Genomic DNA, 13,863 nt, shown 5'->3' with positions numbered 1-13,863 from the left:
GGACTCTGTTGTTCCGCCCGTTTGCGATCCGTTGATATGTGATCAGATGTTCCTTCGTGATGAATTTCGAAGGGTTGAGAACGAACTTGGGCGTCAATTTACGTTCGATGCCGCTTGTAACGACTCGGGCGACAACAGTCTCTGTTCGTGCTTTGCCTCTCCATCCAACTCGTTCTTTGATACTGACGTCTCTGGCGAGTTTGTTTGGATCAATCCCCCATACACTCATATTAAAGAATGGCAGCAACATTACCACCGCTGTAAGCTAAAAAATCCTAAAACAACTTCTGCGGTGTTCGCCGTTCCTAAATGGACTCAAGTCGAGTGTCTTATGCGTTCCGCTGGATACCAGCTACTCAAAACTTATGCTGTTGGAACACAGTTGTTCTCCCAACCAGTAGACGTTGGAACGCGTTCGGACTTGCCGGGCATCCCTTGGCCATTACAGCTTTGGTATGACCCGCCGTCCAAATCGGTGCAGCTTAACAGCTTGGATAGCAATGGCCGCACTATGCTTTTTGATGCTCGCTTGTGTCAAACGGCGTGCAAAGTTCTTGCCGACTCCGGTGCCAATTGCGGCCGGGTTGCCGACGGCTTCATTTCTCTCGAAGCTGTCCGCAGGATGGCTCTTTCTGTCCGTCCTTGCACTATCTCTACTGTTCGCGTCGCGAATGGAACTCATGAGCTTATCAATGGCTCGATTACCGCTAAGCTCCGTATAGGCTCCTTTCATGAAACAGTCACACTACTTGTTTTAAAGCAAGGTGTTCCAGGCGTTGAAATTATTCTCGCTGATGACTGGTTGGAGCGCAAGAAAGCGAAAATGTGTTGGGAATCACACACGCTTACAGTACGGAAAGCTACCGGCGATATTGTTGTCCTGAGGCCTTCCTTTTGGTCTTCAGCAGACGACGACGATCACCTAGATGGTATTGCCATCATGAATTACGTTACCGCCACTCTCTATGCTGCGAGTACGGTGGAAACGATGTCAGCTAAAGCAGCTGCACGGAGGATTGCCAAAGGTGCACGAAGCTATTTAATGCTTGTACAATCTGAGCTCATTTCTGAATCCTCGGCGTCTGCGGAGACACTTCCTCCCGACACCGACATAATCCCCGAAGCAACATTGCAAGGGTTGCTTGACGAATACAAGGACGTATTCGAAGAGCTCAAAGGCCTTCCTCCAGATCGCGAAGTAGGTCATACGATTCCACTAGTGGAAGGGGCTGTACCGCCTGCTAAACGATCGTACCAGTTGACTCAATTAGAGCGCCAAGAGGTCCGCAAACAGGTCACCGAATTGTTGAGTAAGGGCTACATAGAACCCTCTACTTCTCCTTACGGCGCACCCGTTATCTTTGTGGAAAAAGCTAACGGTCAGGGCCTTCGCATGGTCTTGGATTACCGTGCATTAAACAAAATCACGATCAAGCGGCGGTATCCTATGCCAAACATTACTGACCTCTTCGATCAACTCCAAGGGGCTAAGATATTTAGTTCCCTGGACTTACAGCAGGGCTACAACCAAATTCGCATTACACCAGAGGATGTTGCGAAAACGGCCTTTATCGCTCCGGGAATGGGCCAATACCAGTTCAAAGTGCTGTGCTTTGGACTCACAAACGCCCCTGCTACGTTCCAAGCGGTGATGAATCGGATCTTCGCCGAACACATTGGCAAATTTGTGCTGGTGTACTTGGACGACATTCTGGTCTTCAGTAAGACCAAGGCCGAGCATGAACAACACCTAAGGGTGGTGTTGTCCTTGCTTAGAAAGCACGAATTCAAGGCAAAGATGTCTAAGTGTCAGTTCAACCGGACCGAACTGCACTTCCTGGGCCACGTAGTCAGCCGTGACGGCTTGAAAGTCGACGAGCGCAAAGTTAAAGTTGTTAAAGAATGGCCGGTACCAACCGACGCCTCTAAATTGCGCGCGTTTTTTGGCTTAGCCAATTATTTTCGGAGGTTCATCCAGGGTTATTCCTCTCTCGTGGCCCCCCTCACAACCCTAACAAGTGCGAAAGTGCCCTTCCACTGGACAAAGGAGTGTGATACTGCCTTTCAGGGTGTGAAAGATGCCTTGACAAACGCACCAGTATTAAAACTCCCCGAGCTTGACAAACCCTTCGTAGTTTGGTCTGACGCGTCGCTGCATGGCACTGGCGCTGTCTTGTTACAAGACGACCGACCAGTTGCTTATACAAGTTCTAAATTCAGCAGCGCGGAATACAATTATTCCACCACAGATCAAGAATGCTTGGGCCCAGTCCTGGCAATGGAAGAATGGAGTTGTTACTTGGAAGGTGCGAGTCATGTCACCCTAGTAACGGACCATCAACCTTTGGTCTATCTGCAAGAGCAGAAAAGCGCCGATAAACTTTCCAGAAGGCAAGCTCGATGGTTGGAACGATTGTCTCGATTCCAGTTCACTTGGGAGTACCGACCCGGACGGATTAATGTCGCAGACCCTATTAGTCGGGTTCACGACACGGTGCTTAATGTGCTCACGGCCTCGCTGGCGGACAGCGACTTGGGACACCGAATCAAAAGCGGGTACGACGGTGATCCAAACCTTGCTAAATCAAGAGTAGCCAAGCTGCAGTTAAAACGAAGGAATGGATTCTGGTATCGGGGAAACCAGATCTATGTCCCTCACAACGCTGAACTGCGAAGAGCCATCTTGACCGAGTATCATGATGTCCCTTACGCAGGCCACCGCGGTATAGACCGCACCAAACAAGCGATCGCACAATCATATTGGTGGCCAGGGCTTGACTCTGACGTTAAAGAACACGTCAAATCATGTCCCCAATGTCAGTGTAATAAACCAACAAATGCTAAGCCGGGTGGATTACTGCAGCCCCTTCCCATTCCAACGGAGGTGTGGGAAAGCGTGACAATGGATTTGGTTACGCAGCTACCGACATCCCGCAATGGGCACGATGCGATTGTAGTGTTCGTGGACCGGCTGAGCAAAATGACGCACTTTGCTCCCACACACACAACCGCTACAGCTGAAGATGTAGCCCGCCTCTTTGTGGCTACCATCTTCAGGCAGCACGGCCTTCCAAAGAACATTATTTCAGACCGGGACTCTCACTTCACAAGTAATTTCTGGAAGGAAACATTTCGCCTGTTGGGCACCCACCTCTATATGAGCACAGCTTTTCACCCGCAAACAGACGGGCAAACGGAACGCATGAATCGCGTTCTGGAAGAGACACTCAGGCACTACATATCACCCACTCAAGATGATTGGGATGAGCATTTGCCACTGATTGAGTTTGCCATAAACAACTCAAAACAGAAGGCAACGGGGACAACTCCGTTTTCCCTGAATGGTGTTCGACAACCACGTGTGCCGGTTGACCTTCACCTCAAAACTAAGGTGCCTGCCGCTCAGAAGCAAGAAGCGATGCTTCGTGAGCGTATAAGCAAAGCTAAAAAGTGTCTCTTGGCTGCGCAACAAGTCCAAAAGGACGATGCCGACATGCATAGGCGTCCAGTGCGTTACGAGGTTGGGCAGAAAGTGCTGTTATCTACCAAAAATATTACATTAAAAACCCCTGGAACTAAGAAGCTGATGCCTAAGTTCATCGGCCCATACACGGTTGTCGCTCGCGTGGGCGAAGCTGCGGTAAAACTGGACTTACCGGCGGCCTCCCGCCTACACCCGGTCTTCCACGTCTCTTTGTTGAAATTGTACAAAGAAGACGTTAAGCGACAGCCACCGGCGCCACTCGTCATTGAGGGTGAGCCGTATTTTATGGTCGAAGCTATTGTCGACCATCGTGATGTTTCAGTCCGAGGGGGACGTGGAAAAACACGTCGAGAGTATTTGATTAAATGGGAAGGTTACGACTCTAGTCATAATACCTATGAACCAGAGGAATCCCTTCGCCAGTCTACCCCCTTGGCTGAATCCATCGACGAATATGAACGCAAGCTGGCGTCTAAGAAACACCCTCAAGCCCCGGAACAACCCAAGGGACGGAAATCTTCTAAGAAGAAGTGACGCTCCCGGGACGGTTCGCTTCAGAGGGGGGAGACTGTAGCAAGCTACATTTCCCTTAGAATATTTTAACGACTACTTTTAACAATAACTGTTAATTTGTTAAACGATCTGACTCAAGTTTCGTACATGTTCCAAGTTTCGTCACATGTCGCGAACTGGGCAGCTGTTCGTAAGCGAATCTAACGGGCTGGGGCCCCGGGCCCCACCAACATTATCCTAGTACGGCAAGGTCCGTAGTAGAGATTATCCGGCAGGTAGGCCGAGATATAAACTACCCGGGCGGGGTGTTCTGGCCAGACACTGACGTATCACATTACTAGGTGTTCGGAGTTCAAGACTCCGCTGCCGCCGTCTCTAACCGTTACGTACACATCTTATGTACGCTAGTCCTTGCCGCTTGGTTGGACTTCTTCCTACAACGACGAGGACTAATAACTCCACGCTTCCGCTCTGTCAGTCCTCCCGTCAGGTGAGCGACTGCTACAGGCCCCCTAGAGGCCTCTAATATATACCCGGGTGCCCGCCTCTCCAACAGCCAAAAATGGATTGCTTGCCGGACCAAAACATTGTGTCACTCCAATATTTCCACAGCAACACTAGGAAGGTAGGTAGATAGGCGGCAGAACGGCGTGTTGTGCGTTGCGTTACGGAAGTACTGTACTGGGTCATTATGATTAGGATTAAGATGTCGTACACGCAGTACACTGCTCGCGTGGTGTAGTGGTTAGCACTGTGGACTCTGAATCCACCGACCTGAGTTCAAATCTCAGCGCGAGCTGAAAGGTGGCCTCGATGGGATTGCTGAGGGTTGCATGGGTTTCACGGGTTCTGACACACAGACAGGACGAGGGAGTTTCCACCCACCCCCGGGGCCAGCAATTATTACCGCGACCAAAACATCTACGTCATCTGGACAGGCAAGCGACAACTTTTTAAATTTAGATTGGCTTGCTTCAGTCATTTGTGTTACACTTGCTTCTGAAGGGACAGCCCTATATTGCATTGCAACACCGGTACCAAGTATACGCCCCATGAGTGCTGCTTGATGCTTGTTTGGTTGCTTGATGGCAACACCTGTATTTGGCTCCCACCTGGCGTAGCCAACATACCGATGCAGGCAGGCAGATAGCCAGGCAGGCAGGTGGTCGGGAATCATAGATGCAGCAGGGAGGTAGGTAGGCAATGAGCGCATGTAGATACACCCTGGCATTCTCCAGCCCATCCACGCAACAGTATGTGCCTGCCAGGGGCATTGTGTATACTTACAATCCTATCTAATAGCTGAAGGGGGTAAAGCTTCATCTGTGACAACTAGCCTGGCAGTTCCTACGCCTTCACCAGTGTTTTGCGGCATCTTCATCCTTGTCAGCCGTGCCAAGTTCTTTGCTGAAACGTTCCAGCAATTTTTCAAGGTCTAGCATCCATAACACCTGATGGTACGGTTCAGCACCCTCTTCATTTTAGGTTGTTCTTCAGACCCAGCAGAGATTTCTCAGTCAGCTGCAGAGCTACATGCATATACTCTATATTTTGGTGTTGATAATGCATTCAAGTAGAGAGTGTCCTGCAGGTCTTCACGTGCACTGGTCTAACACGTGTTACTTCATTGCACTCTTGCCCCCACGTCTTAAAATTGGCCAAATACTTTCTCCACCGGACGCGGTCGACAGGATTCGAACCTATGCGGGAGATCCCATCTGATTTCTAGTCAGACCTCTTAACCACTCGGGCACGACCGCGGAAATGAGCCCTGGCATTGTCGTACCTCGTACATAACATGGGGATCGCGACCCACACGGCCCCCACTCTCCAAGTCACTAGACGCGGGCTGCTTCGCCCGCGAGGGGGCCGTAGTCCCCCGGCTGGGCGGCACGAGTACGACGGTCCGTGCGTGTACTTGTAGTACACCCGTGCGGGAGTCGAACCCACAAGTGCAAGGGATGCACCCAGCCGTGCGGGCGTGTCGTCAGACGGTTAGAGAGCCGTGCAACGCTGGCATTTAACGCCGTCCAGTGGCGAGGCAGAGATGTAGCGGCGACGAAATTTCTGTTGGACGTGTCAGGTGGTGTTGGCTGCGGAGGTCCAACGCTCCTCTAGGTTTCGGTCGTGTTTGTACTCGGTCGTATAGCGTTCACGGGTTTCGGTAGCACGGCGATCCAGGAGGCGGAGTTCGGCCGCCAGGTCGGGGTCCAGCTTGGTTGCTGCCATGAACTGTTTGACGACTCGTGTTCGTTCGTCGGGTGTGGTAGAGAGTGGGCGCAGGAGGCGGATGTGGTCGAGTGTCTTGTAGCGGGTGAGCAACACGTACATGGTTGCACGCTTGAGGCCACCGGGCGGGACGGAAAGGTCCGCGACCCAGCATTCTTCCTTGAAGCTACGGCCCTGTACGAAGTAGTCGGTCACGGCATAGTAGTCACCAAGCGGTACATTGACTCGACGTACATTTTTGGTGGTGGTGCCGGTGTTGGCGGCTGGCACGGTGATGTTTGCTGCCGGCGAGGGCCGTGGTACGATGGCGAAGGCAGCACCTTTGGTTGCGAAGTCCGCTAAGTCTGCTGGCACCGCTTTGGGCGCGTGCCCTTTAATGGGACGGACCAAGACGGCTGCAGGTAGATAGTGGAGGCGCCAGTACGGGCCGCGGCCATCGTCAGGTGGTTCACGGCTGTCGGTAAGCAGGCCACATGCCTCGACTTCATTGTTGTGGCACGCGCCAGCGTCGGCAGCAGTGGTGTCGAGTAGGGTGTAGTGTGCACCCTCGTAGTACCAAGTGTCGGCGGTGGTGTGGTCGAAGGTGGCGTCTTTTACTCGCATTGCGACAGCCTTTTCGACATGGGAGAGCGGCTGTTGTTGGGTTGCACCATGTTGCCTAACCGGGACGTGGTCCGCATTCCAGCTGACCAAACGCGCTCCTTTGCGGCGCGCCTGGAGCATCAGGAGATGTGTGTTGAGCGCGTGCCTGGGTTCGTTCCGTTGCAGCACGACACGGGGTTCGAGGTCTGTGAGATCGGACAGATCCGTGATGACACGTTGGTTGAGTGCGTCTACTAGATCTGCCACGCGTGCTTCAGTGGGTTGAATGCCGCCGAACATGGTTGCGAAGCGGGTAAGCTGCTGGCCAGATGGGCTGTTGTCTTGCCGCTGCTGCTTCTGCAGCATGAATACAGTGCCGCCGAGCTGACGGTACAGGTTGAAGCCGTCGTGTAGGCGGGTGTGCATTTGTGGCACGGGGCGATGAGTGCGACATGTGGTCACAGTAGTGCGACGGTTGCTGGTGTTGTCGTCGGCATCACTGCTGTCATTGTTGCTGCCGTCAGCATGGTCACCTCCACGTTCGTCAACCGAGGCCGGCCGGCACTGTGCTGACGGTGCCGAGGGACTGAACTGGGGGTTTCGTTCGACGTTGGCGGCGTAGCGGTATGGCGGTGACCCGCCTGGCTGAGGATGCTGCAGCAGGTCGCCGATTCCGCCAGCGGCACGACCGGACAAGACACGGCTGCTGGGATGGGCGGGCCCAAGGTGTGGTGGAGGCGGCACATTGGCTGTACAGGAGTGGCTGATGGCGCCGAGGTGCTCATGGCTTTGCATACCAATTTCGTCGATGAGGACAGCCCCATCACCGATGTTACGCTTGACCTGAAGGCCGGCATGGGCGCCGCGCTTGGGAAGGTTGGCACCACGGGAGCCGCTTTGACTGGCTGAGATGCCGAACATTGAGTGGGTCGATAGGCTGCGATGTACTGGGGTGTTGAAGGCGATCACGGCAGCCCAGGAGTATGCACATGTGGCGGCCCAGTCGGGACTGTCATGCTGATACGTGTACCACAGTAGAGCGTGTACGAACTGAGTCTTGCCCGTGCCCGGAGGACCCATGATGAGCATCTGCGGCGGGACGCCTGGATCAGGTTCGTTGCGGCGGTCGAAATAACGTGCCATGAGCATGAATGGTACGGCCTGATCCGGCGCCAGGGTAAAGAGCTCGACGGTGTCGTCGATGGTCGGTGGCTGTGGTAGACGTAGGTAAGTTGGCATTCCCGCTGTGATATGGTTGGTCTGCTGGGCGTCGGTCATGATGACCGCTACGAGTGGGTAGCCGGGGCGGCGATCCAAACGAAGACGGGGGGTGCGGTCCGTTGTGGTTGGCATGGTGGCGGTGCCTTCGGAGATGACTAGGTAGTGCTTCAGGCGCTTGGAAGCCTCGCTCAGCAGCGGGATGTCAGTGGTGCGTACACGGCGGATGAAGGGGTTGGTGTTGGCGCCGAGCACATTGGGAAGAGGAAGTACACGGCAACACCGAGCTGCACCGTATGCGTACAGGCCCTCTGCTGTGGTGCGGTCGTACAGGTCCGTCAGGGCGACATCGGACAGGTTGATTCCTAGCGTCGGGTCGCCTTGGCCTGGTACAAAGTCGTACCGTTCAACCTGATCATCTTGCGGCGGCTGTGTGGCGGGGTCAGGTTCGAGGCGGCCTCGTGCAGCTTCCGGGTCGTCATCATCCGGGTCGCTGGAACTGTTGTCTGGGGCGAGACCGGCAGTTGCAGCAGCGACGCGGCACTGGCGGCGTCGCAAGTTGTAGTCGGCCTGGCGCCGGGCGCTGGCGAGGTGCTCTGCTTCGATGTTGTCTAGCAGGACACTCACACAGGCTCTGTACGATTGGCCTGCCACGGTGGATCCCAGGTCCATCCACCATGCATCATACGCCTCTTTCACCGTCTGACCAGCAGCTACCGGTTGGCCGCGGTGAGCCTTGAAGATGCCTAAGACGAATGCGTAGTAGGCGACGGCGGCTGCAGTGGTGCTGCCTGCTTGCGGGCGGCGGGGCAGTGCGCCGCCCAGCAGAACGTACCTCGGCTGCACCAGGCGATGAAGAACGTGTGTCAGATACAGCGGGTGCGTTGGTTGGAAGGCCACATTCTTGGGAGGTATGGTCGACATCGGGCTCGTGGGCAGCTGTTCTGCAGATGGGCCAGCTGGCGCGGGGGATGCCATAGCGGCAGTGGGCTGGGTGCCAGATGTGGCGGGAGGTGCGTCAGTAGTAGGGGTCATAGCGGCGCCAGGGGCTTTGCGCTTGCGGCGGCCAGGTACAGGGAGAACTTGGGCACTAAGGATAGCAGCATGGGGGTGCTGTGCGGGCGTTATACGTTTCACCTCGAAGTTGGATGCGATGCTGTAGGCGCTGCAGTCCAAGCCGCTCAGCTCCACTCCACGGTGCGTGTAGTTCTGTACGATGCTGGTGAGGGTGTAGTCGCCATGCTCGTCCGCCTCTACAAGCTCCACGCCGGTTTCCGCGTCTTCTGGTTCTACGGCAGATTCGGATGCCAGTGCAGTGAAGGCACCTATCGGTAGGTAGTTGCGTTTGTAGGTTGCTTCGAACGTATCGTGGCCTGACAGTTTGAAGGCGACCAGTGCCATGCCGGCCGTGATAGTGGCCGTCATGCGGTGCACCACGGTACACAGGTTGCCAAATGTGCTGGGTCCATCACCGGTGGTGCTGGGTTGGTGACCTGCCATCATGAAGTCCTGTACGCGGTTCACGGCGGCACATGTGAGGGGCGCCTGGCTGCGTTCAATTGTCTTTGCAGTGTACTTGGAGCTGTAGTACGCGGCGTCACGGGCGCGGTCGATGGCGGGCTGCAGGAGGGGGCAGTCACCGCGTTCATTGGGAGGACGCGCTAGTTGGGCAGCGATGTCAGCTGTGTAATCCCGGTCGACTTCGCAGGCCAGGGACATCAAATGATTGCAGCCGAAGGCGAGGGCAATGGCAGGCATGTGTGGCACGAGGTTGGGTGCCAGGCGGGGCAGCAAGAATAGGCCGGTGGTACCGATCCATTGAAAGGCTGTGCGGATGAGTCGGGGAAAGGCCATGCCGCAGCTGTCATCTGTGCCGCGGCAGCCATGCCGCTTGCACGTCGAACTGTGGCTGTGGGTGAGGGTACTGCGTATGACGGCAGCATGATGGGCACGGCAGGCGGCATGTCGTGATGGAGGCGGCAGTCCGCCGTTTGCACACCCCGCGAGTCGTTCGAAGTTGTATGCTGCAGGTGGGCAGTCCGCCTGCACCGCTGGCACGGGTAGACCGTGCTGCTGCGCTTCCGCATCAGACATACCCATGACCAGAGGCTGTGTCCCGCTGTCTGGTGTCGGAGCATAGTATGGGGAGGGGTACCACATTTCGCACAGCGCATACGCAAGCGCCAGAGCTCGGCAGTTGGGTCCACAGAATAATGCCTGAAGGTTGTCCAGCGCGAAGCACTCGACATGTGCGACTCCGTGCAAGTGTAGCGCCAATCGCCCGCTCTGTTCAACCTTGACGACTACCTCGAATACGACCCCACAGAAGCAGTTAGGGTCAGTCTGCCGCATTGCTCCAGGTGCAAAGCCAAACAACTGCTCCACCAACACCTCTTTCGTGGCGATGAGCAGTGCCGCGCAGCTGTGCGGGTCTTCTTTGACACGGCGCCACTTTTCCACCGTGCTGCTGATCTGGGTCGGACGACCGGCGTCGTCGAACTCTATAAGCTGACCAGAGGCTACAACAGCGCAGCCAGCGTGCATGTCCGCCGGGTTGAGGTTGAAGAACAATGGCAGCCAGCCGATGGTGAGGGCAGCCGCATGCATCATGGCTTTTGCACCATTGTAGTAGGTATCTGTAAGGTCGATTCGCAGGAGGCTAGCACGTGCGCCATCCAGGAGGGCACGCACCATGGGGGACTGCTGTGACAGCAGCTGCCGTCGCTGGGCGTGACAGTATGGCAGCGCCAAGATGTCCGCCATGGTGCGTACCACATCCCTCGGTACCCGTGCCGCTGGTCCACCCAGTCGTGGTCGCATGCGCAGGACCACTCCTACCTGCGCCATGCTTTGTTGCCGCACGCTGATATCATACATTCGGGCAAGCAGCATCAAGTTGCTGCTGAACTGCGCCCGTGGCACCCGCCGTACGAGGTGGCTGCAATATGAGGCGAACGACATACCCGGTGGCCGCTGTCCGGACAAACCATATGGAAACGAGACCGGGAAGCAGACGTTAAGGATGGCTGGATGGCGGTCATCCAGGACCTGAGCGCCACGGCCGCCAGCAGCGAATGCGAGACGTGCACGCCCGGTGAGCAGGTCATGCACCACATTGGGCCGGTTATCAAAGTCGCTGCCGTCCGTCGGAACAGGAGCTGGTTGCGGAAGGACCACCTCCAGTTCATTCGGAACGCCCAGATCGGCATCAGCTGCGTTGGGTGGAGGGGGCGGATATTCATAAGGTTAACATGCCAGACGGGCAAATGGTGCAGCACTGGTGTGATACTCGTGACTTATGCACAGGACGTGCCAAAGTCAGTCGATGAATATAGTAGGACAAACAGAACAAATAGGACTAATAGGATAATCTGCAGATTCTCACTTACCCCGGAGAGGACCAGGATCGGCTGGTTGGCGCACCACGACCGCGACAGGCGCTAAGCCCGTAGCACCAGCATCTATAGCGGAAAATGGGCACGGTTGTGCATACACCACAGATGAGGAGGTGGTAAGAAACATAATAGTTAATGGTCCGGAATCCGACAGGTGGGTGAACATGTCCGGACGACACATACAGCAGCAGTGCAAACCTGCAGGTACATACAGGCCGTACAATACGACAGCGTAACGGGTGCAGAGAAACAGTCGTGCACGTACCAGCCCACCAGGTTGGACAGCTCGTACCGTATCCATCACATACATACCTGCCATACGAGTGTCAGAGGCAGTTGTTCCGGCCGTGGGCCCATCGGGACCTATAACAGATGTAGGAGTACAGAAATAGCAATGTCGGAAGGATATGCGTGAAGCAGGTGGATGAATTCCGTGAGTTGGAGAGGAACGCATGTAGGCTTTCAGCCCCCTTAGCTATATATATATATATATATAACACCCTCCCTGCCCAGCCTACTTCTGACACATAACAGCCACACAGCACAACCACTCCAACAACATCAGGATGCGAGAATGCAGGGGCAGAGGAACATACACCTGTATGGAGGTGCTGGCTCGCCACCTGCACCACGCACACCTGGTCAACCCAGCACTACCAGATGGGGTGCACAGCCTGTACAAGGCTGCTGGCCCATCAAGGCGCATGCCAGGCACATCCCATGCACATACCCTCCCTGCCCAGCCTACTTTTGACACATTACAGCCACACAGCGCAATACAAATTTGCATCCATTTGTGAACCCCGTTGATTTACCCCGTGAAAAGTCGCACCTGTATCAAGCGGTGATCCATAAGCGCCACCGCCCTGAATGATCTCACCAGCGACGTTTCCTTGCAACGTCTCCTGCAGCTGTCGTACACCAGCAGCGCCGGTACGGTCGTGCAGGAATGTACTCCGCAGTACGCCAGCGACTTCCGGATCCGTAGGACCGATTGCGGACTGCAGCAGTGCCTCTGGTACTCGTGCGACACATCCCATACGCTCATACTCCTGTAGAGCTTCTTCATCCACCGCACCTTCATCCTCGTCATTATGCTGAAGGAAACGCACCCAGGCGACGATGACGTTGCCTCGAACTTTCAGGCCTGGTGCACGGCGGACGCGATCCAGCAAGTCCTGTCGGTCTCGGACTTGATCCACGCACACCACCGTGAAGGCGCCTGCGAAATCCGCAACGCGCGCGGGCAGCTGGCCTCGTAGCATATTGGGGTCGGGGTTTACGACTGCGATGCCATGTGACTGAACGGCACACGGCAACACCTCGGGGGGGCGGCCCGCAAGATGCACAATCAGTAGCTGCTGCATGAGATGGCCCCGGCCCAACAGCTGACTCTCCACAAACGTGGGTGCAGGCAATGGGTCGCCCAGGTGATTTGTAGACGGCACGTCGCCTGGATCGATTCGCGCCAGAGCCGCTTCAGGCACTCGGCGTGCTGCAACGAGAGTGGTGACAGGCGGGCAGCGGTTAGGCAGGGTTTAATGACAACGTGTATGACCCAGATGGGGCATCTCGCCCATACAAATCAGGCGGCCCGACGGATCAAAGGTGCACAACAGCATGAGCAAACGGAAAAAGGACAGCACATGTAGACGGGCCAAAGAAGTTGCTCACCCGTCAGTGCCTTCTCACAAGAGGTGCAGATAGTGAATCGGTCAGGGCCAGCATCATCACGGAACATGGTCCGGTTTGGCAAGTCCGCATCAAGGCGCATGCAGAGGCACCTCCACACTCCGCGGATCCTTGAGGCAAGGTCGTGGCTGCACCCTTGGTGGGTATGGCTGCAATTCCGGTGGCACCTGCACCGGGGCTGTGTCCTGTGCAGTACCTGCCGGTGAATCCGGCTCATTAGCTGTAGCAGCTGACCGCTGAAAAGGTCTCTCGAGTTGCTGGCGGTCGCGCTCTGCGCGTATTTATAGCACCGTATTGTGTACCGGCTGCTACATTCCCCCCCCTTTGAAGGGAACCGTCCCGGGCCCTTAGAGCCTCGTATACCGCCAGCCTGTGCCTACCTTCGCCTACCCTCGGGCAGTGGGTAATTACTCCACGTCACGTCATGTGCCGGCTCACATGCGCCTAGCCGTCTTCAGATTTTTCAGGCACAGAGACAGTCCAGTCGGTTCAGCTACTTTATAGTTTGTGCGATATTCGCTTTCTGAGTCGCCACACCCGAAATACCACTCGAACGTGATCGGTGGGGGTTGAACCGACGACTTCAGGATCGTGAATTTTCACGAGGTCTCGATACCAAATGTAGCAGCTGACCGCTGAAAAGGTCTCTCGAGTTGCTGGCGGTCGCGCTCTGCGCGTATTTATAGCACCGTATTGTGTACCGGCTGCTACATTAGCGCCATGACCTGCACCATCACTGTCAACCGCCAA

General features: G+C 55.6%; 1 protein-coding gene across 1 annotated transcript in view; it reads right to left on the bottom strand.

The window, feature by feature from the left end:
* Positions 1 to 6,076: 6,076 nt before the first annotated feature.
* Positions 6,077 to 13,863, bottom strand: part of VOLCADRAFT_100387 (uncharacterized protein) — a gene marked incomplete at both ends in the record, with an annotated part of 9,164 nt that continues 1,377 nt past the window's right edge. Inside the window, 5 exons of the mRNA XM_002958974.1 lie at positions 6,077 to 11,238; positions 11,416 to 11,487; positions 11,734 to 11,784; positions 12,254 to 12,916; positions 13,096 to 13,248. Of these exons, the coding sequence (XP_002959020.1) occupies positions 6,077 to 11,238; positions 11,416 to 11,487; positions 11,734 to 11,784; positions 12,254 to 12,916; positions 13,096 to 13,248 (6,101 nt within the window). The remainder of the gene's footprint in view (positions 11,239 to 11,415; positions 11,488 to 11,733; positions 11,785 to 12,253; positions 12,917 to 13,095; positions 13,249 to 13,863) is intronic.

This window comes from Volvox carteri (genome assembly GCF_000143455.1).
Source record: "Volvox carteri f. nagariensis unplaced genomic scaffold VOLCAscaffold_116, whole genome shotgun sequence".
Lineage (NCBI taxonomy): Eukaryota > Viridiplantae > Chlorophyta > Chlorophyceae > Chlamydomonadales > Volvocaceae > Volvox > Volvox carteri.
This window is presented reverse-complemented; position numbering and strand designations above follow the sequence as displayed.